This window comes from Myodes glareolus, chromosome 23 (assembly GCF_982192425.1).
Source record: "Myodes glareolus chromosome 23, mMyoGla1.1, whole genome shotgun sequence".
Classification (NCBI taxonomy): domain Eukaryota; kingdom Metazoa; phylum Chordata; class Mammalia; order Rodentia; family Cricetidae; genus Myodes; species Myodes glareolus.
Genome location: NC_142048.1, coordinates 7,467,370 through 7,490,658, shown reverse-complemented (window position 1 = coordinate 7,490,658; position 23,289 = coordinate 7,467,370). Strand labels below are relative to the sequence as shown.

General features: G+C 39.1%; 1 protein-coding gene across 5 annotated transcripts in view; it reads right to left on the bottom strand.

The window, feature by feature from the left end:
• Positions 1–23,289, bottom strand: part of Psd3 (pleckstrin and Sec7 domain containing 3) — a 536,277-nt gene that overhangs the window by 195,094 nt on the left and 317,894 nt on the right. For 4 of the 5 annotated variants that reach the window (XM_085680348.2, XM_085680349.2, XM_085680350.2 and 1 more), the window contains 4 exons: positions 22,309–22,512; positions 22,125–22,205; positions 19,599–19,711; positions 17,462–17,520 (listed from right to left, as the gene is read on the bottom strand). In XM_085680348.2, coding sequence (XP_085536474.2) covers positions 17,462–17,520; positions 19,599–19,711; positions 22,125–22,205; positions 22,309–22,512 — 457 coding nt within the window. Of the gene's footprint in view, positions 1–17,443; positions 17,521–19,598; positions 19,712–22,124; positions 22,206–22,308; positions 22,513–23,289 lie in introns of those variants that run through there. The other variant, XM_085680351.2, reaches the window with a different exon arrangement.

Sequence of the window (23,289 nt, the reverse complement as noted above, 5' to 3'; positions counted from 1 at the left end):
CACTGGTTAAAACTACCTTTAGTTACTGATTTTGTAACTTAAGAATTCTTTGTATGGCAAAGATGCTCATACATTATGATATTCCATTCATTCTTTTCCCGAATTGATTAAGGAAGGATAGGACTCTCTAAAACAAGGGTTGATCAACTACCAGAGTTCCTTTTCATGAGGTCAGTAAAGAAAAAAAAATTGAAAAGGCATCCTGACTCATCATAGAGATGGATTTCTTCTCAGATCTCTAATGCTAATACATAAGACTCCCTTGGAGACAAGAAAGACTTTAATCTAAACCTAGAAAGTTAAAGTACGCAAGCAGGAAATACCACAGAATTTTGCTTGAAACTTTCAAATATTATACAGGTCAAAATCCTAAATGTTTATGTGATCAAGGTGCTAGCTTTAAGAAAAAGAGCATTAAAGAAGAAAAATCAGACTTCCTTACTAAAGGCTTACCAAACAAATCGAAGATTATTCTCTATACTGATTATATGCTGCTTAAAATATTTTTAAAGATTTTATCTGTTTGTTTGTTTATTTTGGGTTTTTTGTTTTTGTTTTGTTTGTTTTTGAGACACAGTTTCTCTGTGTAACAGTCCTAGCTGTCCTGGAACTAGCTCTGTAGACCAGGCTGACCTCGAACTCACACAGATTCCCCTACCTCTGCCTCTCAAATTCTGGGATTAAAGGCACATGCCACCATCACTCAGAAAAAGATTGTGTGTGTGTGTGTGTGTGTGTGTGTGTGTGTGTGTGTGTGTCTGTGTGTCTGTGTGTCTGTGTATCTGTGTCTCTGTGTGATTTTGTCATGGGTGTCCAGGCATCAGGGAGACCAGAAGATGGCATTGTATCCCTGGAGCTAGAGTGTCTTAGGGTTTCAGCTGTTGTGATGAAACACAATGACCAAGGGCAAGTTTGGGAGAAAAAAGGTTTGTTTGGCTTACACTTTCACATCATTGTTAATCATGGAAACAAGGTGGAGTCGCTTACTGGTTAGCTCTTCATGGTTTGCTCAGCCTGCTTTCTTACAGACAGCAGGTCATGAGGATGGTACCACCCACCACGGGCTGGACCCTCCCCCATCAATCACTAATTAGGAAAATGCCCTACTGCCTTGGCTACTGCCTAGTCTTATGGAGGCATTTTCTTTATTGAGGTTCCCTCCTCTCAGATGATTTTAGTGTGACAGCTGATAGCAAACTAGTCCGCACATGAAGCTGTAGGTGGTTATGAGCTGGCTCGTGTGGACCTGGAGTCTGAACTCAGGCCCTCTGGAAGCACAGGAAGGAAGCCCTCTTATCAGCTGAGTCATTGCTCCTGTCCCTAAAATAGATTTCTTTTAATAGAAAAGAGTCTTTTTCTAGGTATCTTTTAAAGACACAGTGAATGTCTTTTTGAGGGGAATTCTTTCTTTTCCAAATAAATAATTTTAAATATTTTAGAACAGTACTAGTTCAAACTTTAAGAGAACATTCTAAACCTCACCTAATTGTGTGGAGGGAACAGAAATCCAAACTGAAGCAGTTTGAATGTAAACTTTTAATAAGGATTTATTCATGTGTGTGTGTGAAAAAGAAAGAAGTTTTGTGGGGGGGGCACTAGATGCCATGGACATAGAGTTACAGATGGCTGTAAGCTGCCATATAGGAACTGGGACTTTGAACTCAAGTTTTCTGTAAGAATAACATGTGTTCTTAAACACAGAGCCATCTCTTCAGTCCTTAAAGAAATCTTAAACAGACAAATTCTGTAAATTTCTATAAAGGATCAGATAGTTAATATTCAGGCTTTGCAGACCATAAGTTCTCTGTAACAACTGCTCAACACTCACCACTCTGTAAAGATTTTTACAAGTAGGCACAGATATATTCCAATAAAACTTTATTCAAACATGTTTGCGCACGCGCGCACACACACACACACACACACACACACACACACACACACACACACACACACACACATACACACAGAGAGAGAGAGCAAAGAAACAAAACAAAACAGAACCCAGATAGTTTTCTGCCTGTGTTTGATATTTTGTCCATCTGTACGGGCTGGTTTTCTGTCAACTTGACACAAGCCAGAGTTATCAGAGGCAGGAACCTCAGTTGAGGAAATGCTTCCATGAGATCCAGCTGTAAGGCATTTTCTCATGCTTTGGGAGAAACTAACAGTTCTCATTGTCTATGAGTAAAATCCAGCTTCAGAAGGCTTGAGACATCAGAGCTCCGCCGGTATTTCCCGAGCCAAGACAAATCCACCAGTTACAGAAGGTGATCAAACAGTATACCACTGATTTGGTACAACCTCAGACCTCAGTTATGCAGCACTGCTAACCTTGGGTTTGCTTTTGTTTTGTTCGCCTCGACAGAGGAAGTCTAATTGTGTTATGCTGCCCTCAGGTGTCCATCTTTTGAAATGCACCATTTGTAAATTTTCAAAGCAGTCTCTTCAACAACCATGGCCAACAACTCAAGAGAGGGCTTCTTGGGTCTGGTGTTGGGGTTTTGTTAGCGGGTTTCTGACTTTTAAGAGCAAATTCTGTCAGCCCAGGTAAGAAAACTTCCTTAAAACTATATATATACATTTAGATATTAAATTAGGAGCACTTTTTAAAAGATAAAGTAAGACTCCTTGTGCCTTTTTCAGCCATTCATATTGTTATTTTACCCCTCCATCCTCCTGTATCTATCCTTCTCTCCCTTCCCTAAGGGGTTAGATCACTTGTATCCTGCTGTTCTCCTTTACCCTCTTCTCACCTCCTTCTGTATTTACCTCCCCCACCTCGAAAGAGCCCCCCCTTTCCATTTCCCCTATCAGATCAGTAGTAGGCAAGTAATATTACATTGCCTCAACAGGTTATATTTATATATACAAATATATATGCATACAATAACAATTAACTTAAAAAGAGGCTACAGATTTGAAAGAGAGTGGGAGGATTTGAAGGAAGGAAAGTGGGGGGGGCATAATTTCAACCTTAAAAGCAAACAAGAAGAATGTTTAAGAGCAGGAGTCACAATATGAGAAAGTAGCTTCCTCCATAAATTCCAGTCACAGATTTAAGAGGTTGACAATCCAACATTAAGGATAGCTAAAATCTTGGGGAGTTTTAAACATGGTAAGAAGACATTATGCACTGTGTGAAAGAGTTTTCAGTTCTAGGGTCCTGCTCCAGGTTTCAATTAGCGCAAATCTGTTCTGTACTAATACTGAAAGCATTTACTTTGCCAGGAATGTGTAGTGGCACGCACCTTTAACGCCAGCACTCCAGCACTCTGGAGGCAGAGGCAGGCAAATCTCTGTAAATTCAAGGGCAGCGTGGTTTACAGAGTGCATTCCAGATCCCAGGACTGTGATACAAGAAGCCCCTGTCTTAGAATACCGAGAGAGAGAGAGAGAGAGAGAGAGAGAGAGAGAGAGAGAGAGAGAGAGAAAGAGAACAGCCACTTTTTCACTTGCATTCTTTCACAAGTATTCACTGAAGAATTCTACGACTTGTCCTCCATTAGTTCAAACAGTAAAATGACTCAAAAAATCTAAATGCTACTCTAGCCACTGATTTTTCTTACATCATAAAGTATAATTCATAATTATAAAAAAGAACGCAAAAAATCACCTCTGTTTGAGTCTTCAAGCATTTTTAGAGTATAAATGTATTCTAGGACAAAGTTGGAGAAATGTCCTAAGAATAGATTCTGCCAGTACTTGATTAGATCACTTTTTTTTAATTTTGAGAAAATACAACACATTGAACTCTGTCCAAACATGAAGATTTAATTTTACTTCTACCTCGGCTGTTGTAGAGGAAATGAGTTAAGTCACAGAGGTCTAGTGAGCTTTCAATCACTTTCTTCATTCTTGTTCTTCCTCTCTCCAAGGGAGGGAGGGAAGGGGGGAGGACAAAACTGAGTTAAAGCTCATTTCATATGCCTTATTATACACGAGTGAAAACTCACGGGAAAAGCAATGGATAAGGAACCTGTTGGCTCCATCCAAGGCCACTGACTCAGGAGGTGAGCACTCTGATAGTTTTTCTCCGTGGGAATCTGTTCTCAAACAGGTCGAATTAAAAATGAATAAAACAGAAGTGAAGGAGCAGATAGAGAAATGGAAAAGTTTTCCTTTTCAGAGGTCACAGGATTGGATGAAATTCACTAGTGCATAATTAAACTTTTACATACTTAAATACAGACTCATTCTTATTAAAATCTACACCATTGCCAACATGATTGTGAGTGGTGCTGCATTCTAAAGGTCATTTTAAAATTTAAAAAAATCAAACCATGACATTTTTCTGCAAAAACATTCCACAGCTGAAGGCTAGATTCTCAGTCTAGTCGATATACACTCCTTTTGGTAACAGATCAGATTTTAAAAACATAATAATTGTTAAGCAACTCAGGTAGAAGCCCTGCTCATTTCTAGACCCAAGCCTACTTGTGCTTCCGTGGACTTTCAATGATGAAAGTCTAGTAGGGAACTTGGACCAAGAGAAAAGACATAATACCATAAGGCAGCAGTGGGGGTCACATATCAGATATTACATTACAATTCCTAACAGTAGCAGAATAATAGTTACAAAGCACAATAAATGGTTGGGCGTCACCACAACATGCAGGACTGTATTTAAGAGTCAGAGAACTACTGCCATGAGGGAAAAGAGATCACATCAAAAGGGCTGAAGTTACATTCACAGCTCCAATCCTTTATTAGACTTCTAACTCGGGATCGGCTCCACAGCAGAGGACACCAAGGATACAGGGCGGCACAGACAGGAAGACGATGGGAAGCCAGGAGAAAGGAGGGAAGCAGAAGACTAGTTACAATAATAATTACAGATACCGAAACTCCCAAGGACATTAACTACAAACGGTTCATCAATTTCCTGGAGGGTTTTTAAGCCTTTACATACAGAACTGCTGGGGAGAAGGGAATCATTGCTTTCTGAAGGTTTTCCCATGCTCTGGTGCGTGATCCACACCCATGGACATATGGACAGCAATAACTGAACTTGGTGGGTTTCCAACAACAACAAACAACGACAACACAAGGTTGGGAGGAAAACATGCTGATGGGGATACAGGAGAAGTTGGAGGTGGGAAATTGGGTATGGATATGATCATATTTCATTATATACATATATTACTTTTCAAGAATGAAGGAAAAACAACAAAAGAAGATAAAAAAGTATTGTCTTAAAGAAAAACTTTAGCGTTATCTTTCAGGACTCCAAGTAAACCAAATACTTATCTACCATTTAACTTCCCACAGAGCCAACCCAAGAACTCATTTTTCTAGCTTCAGAAGAATTCACTGCTGTGAAGGCACTCTCACTATATTTTAAGATTAATCTGTTACAAATGCACACTTAATTCTCTTTTCCCTACAAATCTGGCATATTTGCCAAGTTCTGACCTGTGTTTAATTCTTTAATCTTAACATCAAACACAAGTAAGGCCATGCCTCCTGTTAGACTCAGACCACAAGGATGACACTCTGCCCGCAAAACAAGGAATCTGTATGGGAACCAATGAAGACAGTAGAAACTCCCCTTAGGAACCATACTCTGTCTTCTACCCGCAGCACCTGGTGTGTGGATCCTCTCAGTGCTCAAGAGCACAGAGCAATATTGGGAAAGTTGCTAATGAAAATCTAAAAAAAACAATGTTAAACAGTAAATTCTATCACAAATTAGTCTAACAGTAACTTCCAAGCCACAGACTCTTAATCATGCTTTGAGTTTAAACAGATATCTGAGGTGCAAACTTCTTGAGATTTCCTAGCTATGGATTTGTGGATTTGGTCAATAGTGTTCATATCAGCTCACTCTTCATTGGAAGCCAGCTCCTGTCCCCCCCCAACCCCCACCATTACCACGAGAATACCAGTCCTACCAATTCTCCTGTACCCCACCTTTCTTTAGATCAGGCAATAATATTGCTTGGGGAGGGGAGATGAATCCTTAGTATGTACCAAATATATGAGAACTAGTTAGTTTTAGCCAGTAGATTTCGTTTGAAGCTTAGTCCAAACAGACATGATCAAATTTACTGTCATATGTTACATCTTTATAGTATTTACCATAAAACAAAAATGCCAATCGTACTTCCAAATTCCAAGCAATTTTAGCATGCTTATTACTTAATACTGTAATCTAAAAGTTTATATTTATAGGCATTTAATTACATATACATTTTGTAGATAAGGAAACACTGGATAAAAATAAAAGGGATTACTGAGCAAGTCACTGATGTGCTCAAAACTACAAAGTATTTAATCTACAAGAGTACTCAGAGACAAGTATAAATAAGATGCTGGGATTAAGATAAAGATGAACCGTTCCTCTATATTTTACAGTAGGCAGTAAAGAGTGACAATGAATTTATCTGGAAAGAACCAATATATACTTTTCCCCCCACTGGCCTATTTAATGGGACTTCACTATAATTCAATGTAAATTTTCAAAGCCTTTGTATTTTCCACAACAACTTCTCAGGTACCTGGTCAATATGCCTTCAGCTAAATCTGATTAATGGTAACCAGCCAGGTCATCAGCAAAATAGGAGCTTTGACTGCTTAAACACATGCATGCCCAAGTGGCAAGACCTTGAAACAGTACAGGGACACTACTGGTATAGGACCCAGTCATGATAAGCTCAACAGAGGCCTGAGTCTCAATAGTTTACCCTGAGACTACTCAGGCACCACCCAGGAACAGACCATCCAAAGGAAATTCCTAATGTTCTAACCATTGTAGATAGGATCCTCTGCCAGCACACTCACCAGGACACCCCTAGACAAATGTCAGCTAATCAGGGGTCCTGAACCTTGGAAATCCCTCACCCCCACCTTTGATACTATAAAAACCCACCTCCATCTAAGTTCAAGGCTCTCCAAACAATCCAGTATGATGGACACACAGAGGGACTGAGTTTGCAAGTTTGTCTAAGAATAAAGGCTCTTTGTTTTTACAAACAGGACTTGGTCTCCTAGTTAGTTCGTTTTGTGACTTTGTGTTTGGATATCCTTCTGTAAATGGGCCCAGAGTCTGTGAGAGCCTGTAGATGGTCTACGCGAAAGTGTGGAAAGATCACAGGAGGGGTACCTGGGGAGACGTCCCCAGGGCCCTTCTGTATTTGGGTCCCAGGACCCTTCTGTATGAGAGTGGATCTCTCTGGTTTCTGTAGATAAACACAAAAGATGCTCGTGCGAAACAGCTTGAGGCTCTCTTCGGTTCGATTTTGCTTCCAGGCACCAGGAGGACTCTGTATTGTTTTGTGTGTTGTTTTGTCTTTTGTATGTCCTCTTTCTGACTTAAGAGACTAAGGTAATGGGACAGACTCAAATCACAACTTCTCTGACTTTGGTATTGGATCACTTACAGGATTTAGAGATAGGGCCATAAGCACAGGGGTATATTTTCCTAACAGAGACGAGACAAACCACCTCTACCCACTTTAAACATTTCGTGGAAAGGAGTCAGCCTCGGCCTGTAGTGCGGGGACAACACCGGCAGGTTTGCTATACAAGCACAGAGCTGCGGGCAGGCAGCATGAGTGTATGGATGGGTGGCTGAGCTACACAGCTTTGTGGTTACAATGTAGCAAGGCTGCCTGCCCGCCACAGCTGTAGGGTGCGGATGTGCCCCAATAAGATTTCAAACACTGAACAGAAAATCTGGGGTTAATTGCTATGGCTGGAGACATTAACAGTCTTTCTCCCCCAAGCTGCATGCCACCCTGACCCTTCCCATGCTGGTGAATGGGTTCCCTATGCCTGCCCTGGGAGCTGTGTGCCTCCACTTCTGGTCAAACCTGACCAAGGTTTGACTCTGTGGGCCACAGGCACTGGCTATAGGTGTGAAGCTCAGTGGCAGTGACCGTGTTGTAACACTATAGCCAGACTTCCCTCTACCAGAGCAGCTTTGGACATTCAGATCCAATGGGTTATAAATATCTGTCATCATTTAGAGGGGCTGGTTACAAGCTACTATTGGATACCGTATGGGAAAAAAAAAACTACTGTTTGTCTCAGATGTTTCACACTGGTACAGGACTTTATGTGATGTGAATTTAAAGAATGTATGTTACAGTATATGCATGTTTCTGTTTCTGTTTAAAATATTGTAGCCATACAATATATTATATACTACTGAGGGAAATTATAAGGACGACTTTGGAAGAGCTTTAATGTTGTCTGAGAAGTCAGAAAGACTCTGGTATGTTGTCTGAAAAGTAAGGGAGGAAGCAGGAGATTGAAAAAATAAAGAAAGAAAATGGATTAAAGGTTTATAAAAAGTTATAGAAGGTGAGAAGGGGATGTGAACTATGTTTGCTGTGGTTTCGCATACCTGCAAATACTGAATGTGCTTGTTTTACTGAAAAGTTTCTCTATGTAAGTTTTCTTGCAAGCATGGAGCTGAGACAGAAATGGTTTGGATATTTTTGCTGTCTCTGTCACCCACCTGAGTTCTGGTTACTGGATTTGGGTTAGCAGAAATTCAGGTGACTTTTTGGTGTAGATAATTTTAAACTGTTTTATGCTGTTCTTTATTGAAAAGCTGGCTCTAGAGCTGGATTATGACTCTTCCTTCACTAGACCCATGCTTATTTAAAAGTGTCTCCTGTCACTCTGCCGGTCTGAGCCCCTGACACAATGACAAGGGGAAGAAAACAAAGCAGAAGAGTCAAAAAATTTCAGAGTCTGGTTTGATCACATGCTCCGTCAGATGCTACTGCTTGGACTGGCTTTGTGGGAGCCTGGTTTGTTTGGATGCTCACTTTCATAGTCCTGGATGGAGGGGGGGAGGACCTTGGACTTCCCACGGGGCAGGGAACCCTGACTGCTCTTAGGACTTCATAGGAAGGGGGAGTGGGGGAGGTGGAGGGAAAAGTGAGGTGGGGAGAAGCTGGAAATTTTTAATAAATAAAGAGTCAAAAAATTTGAACTTGGTTTATGTGAACATTCTTTAGCTTCAGATTTAAGTTTATTTTGTTAGCTATGGTCAAAAATCTGTTAAAATGAAAATAACACTAATTAAAAGTTAATTAGTAACACTGGGAATTGATAACTTAAAATTTATGCATAGGTAATTTTAAAAAAACCATAAGGCACGATTTCATTTTAGATTCTGGGTTGCCATTTTGCTAGAAAAAAATAATAATGGATGCCACATGATTTTACCACCATCTTGATTAAAGGTAACCATGTAAAGTGGGCCTAATTAGGAGGTTCAGAATAACAGATCTCCAAGATAGTTTGGATTGGGACAAGTTTTGTATGAGTCATGTACCATTCTAAAAGCAAGGTTTAAAACTATACATACATATATATATATATATATATCAGATTTAAAGCATTAAAGCTGCACCTCAATGTTTTTATACTAAAGAATGTACCTTGCTTTGCAAGCTAAACTTTGTTAATTTAACAGTCACCCAGGTGATAATGGTTATAAAGACATAAAGGGATCATAGGAAACAGCTGAGGTTTACAATATATGCCAGGACTAGAGTCCCAAAAAATGTGCAATTGCAAGAATAGACCTTAAAACAGTTTTAGAAATGCCAGGTGATAGTCACAAGTACCACCAGCTACAGTGAAATAGAGCAAACTGAAATCTAAAAGACAGGTTATGCATATGCCATCGAAGGAGAGGCCGAAGAGGACCTTTATTTTTGATATAGCAGGAAGACATTTAAGAGATTTTCATTTAAAAAAATTAACACTATGGGACATTTGTGCTTATCAAATGTTTCATATTGTTAATGTTTGGACGTAAAATAAAAAGCTAAAAATTAGGGTCACAGTCATAAGCACAGAATGCTAACCAGAAACTGGATGTCCATTTCTTGTGATGCAGAAGAAAACAACCTAGGCAGTTTGATAGAGGGCTTGGAACAGCATCCAAGTTTATGGGTCTCCATCCTTTGTACAGAAGTAGCCTAGGACTACCTGTACGTCAGATGCTTGAATTGAGATTCACAACACAGGCCAAACTGCAATTGTAAAATAACAGTGGGAAAAATTTTGTAATGTGGGGATCACCACAACATGGGAAACTATATTTAAAAGTGAAAGCATTAAACTATTAACTAACGGTTTTAATATGTATTTCCTTGTTCAAGGTCTATTCAGGCTTAAAAATGTATGTTTAGCTTCCTTGTCTTTGCTAACTTTGTTGGATTTAAGTTATTTGGATAAACTGAGTCATAAATTTTTGTACTGATACTAAGAGGAATTTCAACTGAAAAATTGTTTTCTAAGGCTCATACTTAACAGAGATAAAACTACAAAGTCCTTTTCCCAAGGTCAGGCATTCCCTCAAGTTGCTTAGAGAAAGTTCTTCCTTACTAAAAAGGGTGTCTCCCTCCTGATCTCTGGCAAAGTGAACTTGTAGTCCTTCCCTAAGGCGGGGCTGCAGTGTCTTAGAACTTGTCAAGGGTACTGCTAGCTCCTAGGCTCCCTCCTGATCCCATTTCACCCTGGGACCTTTTCCTTGCTTTCACAGGAGACAGCATTAACAGCTAGACACAAACTCCTTCTATTTTTACCCTCACAATGACTTTATTTGCTTCAATTCAAAATCATTATCTTTTTAAAGGCTAACCCTGACAGAATGTAAAGTTTTGGTTTTATGAATGCTGCTAACTTATGATAGACTGTTAGGGGAAACAAGTTAATCAGTTATCCTTAAAGTACTGATATAATTAATTACAGGGATAAATCTTTAGTCCCCTGTTTATGTTTTCAAAGTCAAACTTAAAACAAGTAACTAGAAACCAAGTTTGTCTAATCAGATAAATCTAGGCAGCCCGCATACTTCAGAGATCTGCAGAATATAGCATTTAAAATAATGATTAAAAGGCTTTATATTAAACAGAGACTCTGAGATCCTAGCAGTGACCCACAGTCCCCGAAAAAGATCATGGGACACCATGATGTCTCCACCTGGATTACAATGACGTTGACCACTGGGTGAGATGCCCCAGTGCAACACCTGCTGCCAGGACCTGGTCCAGACTGTGGATAGAGAGGAGGACCTTGGAGAATTGACTGCACCACTTATGCCTAGACAAAATAAGGTCAGACTTTTCCATGTCCCTCTTCCATAGGAAACAAAAATCACCTTATGGGACTGGCTAAGACTCTAAGACTGCTGTTCTGGATACTTCTATCTCCAATGCTATGGAGAGCTGGGTATGGCTAGCTGTATATGACTCTGTAATTTTTAATGGATTTGGAAACTACTTGCTGTGTACTCAGGTACACGTTGTCTATCCTTCTGGGATCTCTGATACTGACGGCTAAGCCAGCTGTAATGCTGCCAGTTTAGCAGCAACAGGTATCCAGACCCTTGCACAAAGCTACATCCAGCCTGTTAGCTCATTTTATAGATATAGAAATCAACCCTTGCTTTTTCTAAAGCTACAAGGTCTCTTGATTAAAAAAATGTTCCAAGATATAAAAAGGTCTGAGGATATAAAAAGTCATAATCTTTGAGGGTCTAAAATGATTTAAAATGTAAATTCAGGTTAAGATATGGAAAATATTTCTGATGTCTTTCCCCTTCTATGGTATAGTCTGGTAAGCTAATAGAGCAATGACTACTAACTGTTTGGGTCACAAGCTCAAGATTTTAGATTTAGTCTGGTTGTCATCTAAATATGAACTTAAGTGTGTTTCTCATCAGGCCGAAGGCATCTCTGTCCAATTCATACTTGGATCTCTGGACAGCAGAAAAAATATACATGTGTCTAACCAAAATCTGTAGTTTTTTCTGGGACTCAAAGGTATGAGAGTCTACCTGTTGTATACAGACACCCATTATCTGCCTTTATCAATGATATGGATTTCTATACAGGCTTGTGCAATGATTGTTCTGTCTCTAAGAGACAATCCACACTCACTCCCTCCTCCATCTGCTGAGACAGGCTGATCTTCAGCTTCCAGACTGAGTGCTCTTTTTCTTCTCCCTCTCAGAGAGGCAGCTTCGCCACCCCATGCCCCCCCTCCCCCGCTTTTCCTTCTTCCCCTTCCCTCCCACACTTCCATAACCCACTAAAAATATCCAACCTCACTCTGCATGCTGTGCCTATCCATGTCTCTGTCTCTTGCCTGCCACTGCGTTTCTCCCTGCCCTGGACCAGCCACTGCTCAGGGACCTGCAGCAATCCCAATCTGGGAATGGCTGCTCTCAGGGCCTGCTGCGTGACATCACATGGTCCACTACCACCCATTGGGGCGGTGTTTCTGCTGCCTGCCACTGCCGGGGATCCTATAGAATTTTTAATAATCCATTTCGTTGGTGCCAAAAGACTCGGAAGACTCTCCCACCCCAAGTCCCTCTCCTAGGGTCAGGATCCTGAACCAGATTATTTTTTTTCACAACAACCACATGTTCCATATGCCTGAGCGTGATTTCTACTCACACCACCGTTTTCAATTGGTGAGCTTCCCCCATTCTGGTCACCTTAACGGTTTCTCTGAACCTGAGGAATTGACAGTTGAGCTCCGGCAATTCTCTGGTCTTCCTAGAAACGGGGGAGGGGAGGGTCACACGACCAGCCCCAACCATGATCTTCAAGGCTACCATTGTGCCCTTCACTGGCATTCATCTCTGGATTGCTTCCCTTAGCTGAAATTGTGATTGGAACAGCCCGGGGTCAATTCACCCGCAACTGGGGTACCAGAGTCCCTCAGATTCTTCTTTCTCTTTTTTTTCCATTTCTTTTCTTTTCTTTTTTTTCTTTTTCTTTTTCCCTTGCTGTAAAAGACCACTCGGAGCGGCCTCTGGCCTCTCTGGCTTCCGAGTCACTCTGACTGGATCCAGTCAGGCTGTAGCACCCTACCCGGAGATCACGGGATACCCGGCTCATGGGTCCTGCAGTGTTCGTGCCAATTTGCACCCCGCCTATAGGGGAAGATGTCCTGTTATAGGCCTGTGGTGTCATGGGTTTTCACAATTTCAGCTGTGAATAGCAAACCATTCATGTCTGTCCCCCCTGGGATGGAAGCCTTTTAGAGGCCCAAATACCCCAGGCCTTAATGCCCTACTTCTTCAGCCCTTACCCTCTGCCGGTGTCCCGCCAGCTCCACTTTTATGGGAGCTTTCTGACTACTGTAAGCGCACAGGCAAATGGACCCTGCCATGGCTATTGCTGCCAACAAGACTGGTCGGATCCACGAGGCGGCTTTTTTCAATTCTAGCCTTTTGCTCCCGTCTGCAGCTTGTGGCACTGCGGCTCAGCCATTGGGCAGATCACGCCTCTAGGTCTCCCTTATTAAGCTTAAAAACCCTGCAGCTCAAAAATTGTGGCTTCTCCATACAACATGTGACTGCTGCCATTCTGACTAGGGTCAGGTCACTTCGCCACCATCTTGGCTGAGAGCCAGGTCAGGTGACCAAGTTCTGCCATCTTTACTGAGGTAGTCCCTGCCTGGCTCCCCACTGTGATTTGGCCGCCATCTTGGCTGAGAGCCACGTCAGGTAACCAAGCTCTCCCATTTTATTGAAGTATATCCTGCCTTGTCTCCCAGTTTACTTAAGTTTTTGTCTCTAAATTCCTCTTGCTGACTCTGTTACATGTGTGTTTTATGCAGTGGCATGCCTTTGGTAGGGCCCACTAAGAGTATCCACTTTGCCCAATTCCTATTCACTCTCTCTGTGTTCATACATGTAACTTAAACGCACCTATGCTTAATGTTATAATTATTCATTGCATCTCATTACAGACTACAAAAACACTAAGTCTCGTGTTTTAAATTGGTATGTACTTTTAAGTCTCTTATAAGAATGCTTTATATTTAATCCAACCCTCATTTAAAATATAAATATTTTATATTTTTCTGGAGATCTGGAGAATATGGCATTTAAATATTTGATTATTAAAAAAATTTATTACAAAAAGAGACAGTTGGGCTCCTAGCAGCACTCTACTTCCTCCAAAGAAGACAAAAGACAGATGAAAATTTCAAATGTATTATTTTCCTTTAAGTACATAAATTTTAATGTCTGTTCCTAGTTTAAACTTATCTCAATAGGTTTCCACTTGGCTGGCAGATACATCTCAGCATCAGTTGCTCACTACAACCTGCTCTGAATGACTGCGAGCCCTGGACTTGCTGAAAGCTGATGTGGATCAGTCCAGCTGATGTGAATGTTCCCTGTCTCTTCAACAGAGTCTGTGAACCAGATGCTTCTGATCAGTGTCCCATTGCCCAAATTCCTTCATTATCTTTGGCTTGACTTTCTTGGGCCCTGACAACAACACCTCAATGTCAGCTCAAAGTAGTCACAGAAAAGAACACATCGTCCCATGCTCCCTGCCCAGAATAGGTTGAAGTGCTGAGACAAGGGGGAACTCTCTTGTCTACCTATAGTACCCGTTGATATACCAGAAAAGTAGGCCCAGAGTTGTCTATTAATGGATCCATTAACTAAAATGATCCTACAGTAAAAAGACACTTTGGTTCTTTATGCAGAACCACAGAGCAAAAGAAGATATTCAGGATTATAATTACAATTTGGTTGTACTCAAAAGGCCAGAGCTACAGGACCTGATAACAGAGGATAGCCACTGTCCTAAAACATAATCTGTTAGCTAATGGTTCTAAGGTCCCAATACTATCTCCTTAAACCAATGGGCAAGCTGGACCCATGATTGGGTCCTGTCTTTGGGGCCTGTGAAGAGGGAAATGTAGGTCTCTACCACGATAAGCTCAAGGGAGGTCTGAGTCTCAGTAGTTTACCCTGAGGCAATCAAAAAAGACCACAAACTGAGACCACCCAGAAACAGACCATCCAAAGAAAATTCCTAATGTTCCAACCATTGTAGACAGGATCATCTGCCAGCACACATTTACCAAAACACCCCTAGATAAATGTCAGACCATCAGGGGTCATAACCTTAGAAATCCCTCACCCTCACCATTACTACTATACAAACCCAACTCAACTGAACTCGGGGCTCCCAACCAGTCCAATACGTTGAACACATAGAGAGTCCAAGTTTGCAAACTTGTATAAGAATAAAGGCTCTCTGCTTTTACATACAGGACTCAGTCTCCTAATTGGTTTTGGGGAGATTCCGTGATCTGGGTATAACACTGGTGAGTGAGCGGATACATCAAAGATAGAATGCAGAACAACATGTGGAGCTGCCGACTAGAGGTTATTGTGTTAGTGTTCATTCCGTCATCGTATTAGTGAGAATGGCAGGATAAAAATGGACCATACCAATGCATTTCCAGAGCATCATTACATAAAGGAGAACCATAGAACAAAACAAAACAAACAGGCCAAATCAATTAATCCCCCAAGTTAGCCCTTCCCCATAGAAAGCATGAGGACAAGCCGGCTTAGCACTTCTTAGAAAGTCATGCTGCTGTGCTGCGGTCATGGCCCAATGGCACAGAGAAGGGGGATGGCGGATTAGTTTCCCACAACGTGTTTTTCAGGTACTGGGTCAGGTAGTAGATGGTGATGGCCTATGCAGTAGGAAAGAAGGCAAAGGGAAGAAGCAAACACTAGAAAGAATTCACTCATCTTCTGAATGATTTCAGCCTCAGGACGGTCATGCTACCAGTCGCACAGAGACTAGACTGTATCAGGCAATTACGATGCAAGAGAACCTACATTCAGAATTATGGATAAGCACTTACCACCTAGATGGAAAGTTTATTTTTAAAATGAATCCAGAGGGAAAGATAAGAAAAACACATTTTCATATGGTTAGCGCTTATCGTGGCAACTATACATCCCACAGATTTATAATAGTATGCATTGTATAACAAAGAAAATTATTATACAAAACCTAAACACTAGACAACCCTAGGCATGCAGTATATATTTTATACACTCAACCAAGGCTGAGAACTAATTACCACCAAAAATACAACCCAGATGATCCAGAGAGATTTACTGTCATTACAATTTCCCCTTTTCTATCAGTAACCTGCTACTTTGGGCAACTGCTAATTATCTACCTTCAGCACAACTAAAGGCAACATTAGAATACCCTCATCCTGGTGTCAAAGGAAACGCACATTTGTTTGCTCATTCTTTGTTGTTTAGCAGGGCACCTCTATGGAGCCCTGGGCTGCCTCAAACACTTCTGGAATTCCAATAGTGTGCCACATGCCCAATGCGTGATGCTTTATTGGATCCCTCAGGAGATCTGCGGCTGGGGTCAGGACAGATGCCCTGCCTTGTGATTCTGCAGCTGTGGCTCCAGGCACCAGCAGGTCCAGAGTGCATCTACATTCAACCCCAGCAGGTCATCGGAATAAAAACCAGTCGGCATATCCAGAATTGCTGCTTTATTTCAAATTATGATGAGCAATAAGATTTATGCTAACTTCAAAGTATTATTAAAGCATTGAGTGCTTTTAAAAAAAAGCAATCCAAATGTAAAAGAAATGTTTCCCAAATCTAACAATTTTTATAGACATTATATGAGAAGCTCAACATCTTTCAACAAGATGAAATATTAGCACATTTTTTCTATTATAAGACATTTCTTATCAAAATGATAAGTACACAATTATTTAAGGCTAAAGGGACTTCAAAAACATCCAATGTGACGAGGCTTCTTTATACTGAATAGGTTCAACTTAAAGGTCCTACAGAGCCCCACACTAACTCTTTAGAAAGGAGCTCTATAGTATCAAGATAATGGAATATTTGGAATAATGGAACAGCTGCTAAATAGTAATTTTCAAATAGTTTCTAAAATTACTAAGTAAAATATATTAAGTCAAGTGCTAATATATTCAATTACGTAGATACTTGAAATTTTCCTTCAAAATACATGAACCTAGAACTTTGTCCTAAATAAATTATAGATTACTTTATATTTACTTAAAATACTCTCATTTCCCAAATGTGAAGTAGATAACTAAAATGAAATGAAATGTTTCATTTCTATTACAGGTTCATAAATGTATGATGTACATCTTTTATTTTAAACAGAAGATGAGATAGTTTGGTTTTATGTTAGGTTTTATTTTGATATTTTAGCTAGATAAGAAAAAAGGTGATTTGAAGAATTCAGAAAAGACTGAATTGTTATACCTATTAAAACTTAAAAATGGCAATTTCAGTTCTAACTTGTATTATCTTCCCAACATTGTACTTCAGCCACTAACCAGTCTAACCAGAAGACAACAAAACAAAATCTAAAACAAGTAGTCTCTGCCTGCCATCTGGTGGAGGAAGGTGAATACACACACTGAAACCATATCAGGCACCTACAGAATAATCTTGTTTTTAAAATTACTCTCTGTGCTAGCATGTGGAATGAAAAGAATATTTCTTTCTTGAAAAAGTTATGTTTGTCTACATGTTACTGGAATGCTCTAGAGAAAAAGGCAAGGAGGGGCAGAGAAAAATCTGTGTGAACACAAGACAAGCTTGCAACGTTGCAGCTCCTACGAGAAAACATCACAAACCTACACTTACATGGCCATGCAGATCTGTGTTGAGCAGCATCATAGCACAGGTGAGGCAATGGACTCCATCTGCAAAAACAGGGACTATTGTTAACATCACATATGCACCGCTGCAGCAGACACAACTTTGGAGGGGAAGAAAGAGGATGAGATGAGTTGCAAGAATTTCCAAAGACAGTTGAGCCCTTCTAATGACAAGAGATTGGCACCTCCTCTCTGAAGGGCAAAGTCATGAAGCAGTGTCATTTAACACAGCAACTCTTCTGTGGCTTTACACTAAGGAAAAACTAAGGATCTACATAAATACAAGAATGCAGAGGCAGAAATTGTGCACAATGGGAGACAAATATAACTCTGCAGAAACAAAAGTTTGTAATGTTAAGGACATTAGGATTGTTGTATAGGAATATAAGCTAAAGTGAAAAAGATACTTGATAATCAGTTATTTGAGAGACATATGTGCAGTATAATTCTACTAAATGTAAATATTTCTAAAAGAATATATCAAAATACAAAGCTATCTCTGGATCATGACACATTATTTCTGTTTTATTTGTATTTTCTCAATTTTCTGTAGCATACGGTATCAATGTGAAAAGGAATCATTTAATACTCAAGATATATAGATAAAAATAGACATATTTTGCAACATTCTTTAAAAACCACATTTAGGTTGTATTGTTTTTCTAGGATGTTTAGATGAAGCCAAAAGTAAAACACTGAAATAATCTAGGAGGATTAAAAAATTAAATATTCAGGAAAATGTGGTCAAAGCCTGAAACAACATTTCCAACTTAAATGGAATTATCACTTTCATCTTACTTTATATGCAGAGTTAAACATCTTTCCTTCAAATATCAGTTAGCTTTTCTCTTCCCTAATTCTTAACCCAAGTATAGCAGAGGATAATAGTTTTAGTGGAAGTGAAAACCTTATTAATTTATGCCAAACGCACAGGAAAGTGAGTGTTTTAGAAAGCACATGCTTTAGTTTAGTGGGTGGTCTCTCTAGTCACTCATGCCCCACAGCATATTTATTCTGTCCCATTTGCTTATCACAAGTTCAGAAACAGTAAAAGACAGCAGCCAGCACCCAACCCTCCTCAAGAAAACGTCCGTAAAACTTGAAGTTGTGCATTGCTACTGTTTTTTAAATAGAAAAAGTATCTCCTTTCACGGTGGGCCAAAAGTTAAATAGTTACATATTATGTTACTCTGTAAAAACAGTACCACAAACAAACTCATAGTTCACTAAAGTCATGAGTGAAAGGCAGCTTTAAAGATTTTAATTAAAATCAAAGAAAAGTACCTGAGATTAAGGAAAGTTTCCATAAAGATACATAAATATGCAAAGGAAAGTCTGAGCTAAACACACTGATTTCAAGAAGTATAATGACTGGACTGCTGTGGAATAATCCTTCTGTACACTGTAAATATGTACCACTCTCATTGGTTAATAAAGAGCTGACTGGCCAGTAGCCAGGCAAGAATTACAGGTGGGACAACCAAATTAGGAGAATGGGGGCAGAAGAAGGGTGGAGTCAGAGGATTTGTCAGCCACTGAGGAAGCAGGCCACGTAGAAATGAGGAAGCAAGCCATAAGTCACGTCAAAAACAATAGATAAGAAGTATGATTTAGAATGTAAGAGTTAGCTAATAATAAGCCTGAGCTATTGGCCGAGTATTTGTAATTTATATTAAGTCTCTAAGTCAGTTATTTGGAAAGTAGCTGCCAGTTATTTGGGAGCAGACAGTCAGGACAGGGAAACTCCACTGCCATAGGACATATAAGAAGAAGTAAGAAAGTAAATAATGTATTACAAACTACTTTGCACATTAAATCCTAGAGTTCAAAGCTGAGCATAGGAAGACAATATAAATAAAGAATACAACCATACTATGAATTTTTCAAAAGAATAAATTAAGAGAACAAAATATGTTATTAAATATTCCTTAAGAAGATGATGCTATAAAGAAACAAAATGAAAGGGAAAGAATGAGAAATGAAACTAATGATTCCAGATTGGATTTAAATAATTAGGATAAGGCAAATTGAATATAACTTCTTATATTTTTACGATAAAATATAACTTTTATAATAAGGAAAATAATCATAGTCATAAAATTGCAAGCTTTTCATTAGATTACCTTGTGAGGTGATAGTGTCTGGATTACAATAAAAATATCTATTGGAGAAATGTATTAATACTCTTTCACGTTCCTGGGTTTCTCCCACAAGAGAAAATGCTTTAAAGAAATACCTGAGAAAGAATAAAAAAGAAGAGAAATGTTTAAGCAGTTTTCATCTTTTATATTTAACAGTTAACTTAGAGAAATGTAAGGGAATAATTATACAAACGCATCCTACAGCTATTTCTCCCTACTTCCTAAAATATTAACTAGATGGTACTCAATATAAACAAATCAAAATTTAAATTCTATAAAATGTGGGCAGGACAAATGGCTCAGCAGGTACAAGCCTGCCACACGAGCCTGGGGATGTGAATCCATATTTCATGGGAAAAGTGAGATTTGATAGCATGCACCTATAATCTTAGAATTAGTTGAGGACAATGAGAATTGCCCAGAAGTTCACAGGCCAATTAACCTAGAGAACTCCATGTAGCAGCCAAAACAAAGAGGCCTGCCTCCAAAACAAAATGGAAGGCTAAAACTGAGTGTCCTCTAATTTCCACGTTGACTGTATCACATGCAGGTGTGCACTCCCCTAAATATTTTCTATACTATACCTATATGTACTTGCATAGAAAGAAAAAGGAAGGAAGGAAGGAAGGAAGGAAGGAAGGAAGGAAGGAAGGAGAGAGAGAGAGAGAGAGGGAGGGAGGAAGGGAGGGAGAAAGAAAGGAAGAAGGAAAGAAGGGAAGGAGAGAGGGAGGGAGGGAGGGAGGGAGGGAGGGAGGGAGGGAGGGAGGGAGGGAGGGAGGGAGAAAGAAAAATAAGCCTCTATAAAATGTCACAGAAAGAAAAGATATGCCAATATACAAAGAAAACCTGAAAAAGGCAGGTAATTTATATTGTGATTGTCAAATGGTATTTTTTAAAAGATCAATCATATTAAAAAGAAAAAGACAGACATTTATGACTCATTTGTACAATCATACCAGCTATGTGTTAAAACCCACACATCAGGGTTCAATAGTGATGTAACCTCTACCTGTCTGCTACTGAAATGTCAGGTGCACACAGCAGATCTGGGTTAATTTATTTTGCTGTTTTCACATCACCATAGATTCATGAGGAGGAAACTGGAAAATATAATCTTAAGCTGTTCCTTATATCAAGCAATATGCTACTTATAAAAATCATTTAAATTTTTCTAAGACTCTTACTATCATAAAGTACATATAATAAACTTGATTTTCATGAGAATATTTTTACTCTTACTAGAGATTTGTACGTCATTATCCTAACCCACACTGATCACTATTTCTTTACAACTTTTGAAATAAACATATAACAGCAGAGAGCAAAGGTCTAACTCAACCCTTTACTCTTAGATATTTTCATTAAATCACAAGAGCCTGCAAGCAGCAGGAAAGCGGGAACTACGCTAGTATAACAAACCTCACTTCACTGCCCAGGCTTCTGCTGTCTGACTTGCAAAATTAAGGGATTATACTAGATGACCAGAACTCACTGAGGTTCACATGTTTTAAAAGTAGTTTATTAGATTAAATGCTCACTAGATTTCATGTTTAGTAGTTCAAATGTGAAAAATGAGTATTGGTGGGCCTTCGTTTTCAAAAACTTATCAGATAGTAGATATCATATTTCACAGATACATCCTGTAGATTATATTGGTTGAGCTACTTTTATTCCATTCAAGAATTAATAACAAAATATAATCTGAAAAGATTTTGCATTTGCTATTTTAAGTAAATACTTAAGGGACAAAGACCTCTAATTTTATAGTCAGTATTCTTTTTAACTGCCAAACTCCAAACTTCTTAGTCAACAGAATCGAAAGTAGGGTCTCAAGGAGACATGTATGTCTGTGTTTATTGGAGAAGTATTCACAATAGATAAACTGTGGGCGGAATTCAAGCAAGCATTGATCGATGAGTAGGAAGGAAAACAGCGCTATATCTATACAGTGGAATATTACTCAGTTTAAGAAGGCAAGGAAATCCTGTGATGAATTAAAACATACATAAACCTTGAGGCCAATATACCTAATAAGCAAAACAAAATAAAAACAAAAACACAACACAACAAAACAAAACAAAACCCTCCAAATATTGCCTGAGGCCATGAAGTAGTCAGCACAGTCAAAGGAGAGGCTTCTAAGAAAAGGGGAGGTGTTTACCAGGTAGAGTTTTATCTCCAAGAGGAGCAGAGTAAAAGAAATTAGTGACTGGCAGTTGCTCAGCTCGATCAATGTATTATTGCCAGTGACGGGGCCCTTAAAATGGTTAAGATAAGAAATATAGTTGCATGTTTTTACTGTAATAGAAAAGTTAAAAAGAAACTCTCAAAAGAGACGTTTCCCCTCAGATTTGATTTCAGGTCATACTCCCCCTCAGATCTGATTTCAGGTCATACTCTCCCATGTTCTATGGACTCGAGTTTACTGCAAGCAGAGTTCAGGACGCCCTCTGCTGAGGAGGCGCGACTCGGAGACTGATGCAGAACAGAGGTGATGCTTCATCATACCTGAGAGACTGATCCAGCGTCATCCCTGTGAAATCAAAAAACTTCAAATACTCTTCTGCAACTAGTCTGCTAAATTCATTACTGCAAGGAAACAGAGGAGAGTTGTTTACTGACGTGACAACTATTCAAAATAAAAAGGAAAAACAAAAAAAAATTCAGACCCATATCAGTCTTAAGAACGTACTTTTTGCCTAGATGTTTGGCAACGTCTGATCTTTTGAATCTGTCTAGATGATATAAGCGTCTGGCCAATCGTTTAGCTGCTTCCACGTTGCTGTTAGTACCATTACTGAGACTTTCTGTGGTCTCTTTCTCCAGAATCTCGGTGCTCCCCATTTCAGAATGAGCATCTAGCTGTGTTTTCACCTCAGCATGGCTATGGCCACCACTTAAAAAAAAAGAAAAAGAAAACAGATTTTTTTCAAGTATAGCAAAGCAGAAATAATAGATGAAGTTATTGCAACAATGTAAAATAAAGTATATAAAATTATTTTAAATAACATTGTGCTTTATTTAAATATTTCACAAAAACATATTCAGGCACTATATTTCTAAAGACTATAAAATAATTGCCTAAGTCAGTGGTTCTCAACCTCCCTAATCTGTGACCCTTTAATACAGGTTTTCATGTTGCGGTAACCCCAACCATAAAATTATTTTTGTTACTAATTCATAACTGTAATTTTGCTATTGTTAAAAATTATAATGTAAACATTTGTGTTCTCCAATGGTCTTAAGCAATCCTTCTAAAAGGGTCACATGACACCACCAAAGACTTTCCACCTACAGGCTGGAAATCACTGGTCTAAGCCCTAAAACAAAGAGCTTCATTTTAGGACTTATTTTATTATTTATTATTTCTAGGTATTGAGAACTCCAATAAGTTTCTGTTTAATGCCAATTTTATCTATTAATATGTACCATACTGGTAAATAAAATGCAGAGCACTTAATATGTTCAGTACATTACTTTGCATAATATACTTAATACATTTTTATGCTAAAAACCATATTCTCCAATAATATAAAATTAGGTGATTTCTACTTTTTTACAGATTGTTGGCTAGCTTTTAAAGGACAGCAAGACTCTCAGAACTACCTATTGATTAAACCTCTTAATTTACTGTGTTGATCGAAGTATTTTGAAAAAAAAATCTGTCTTCACC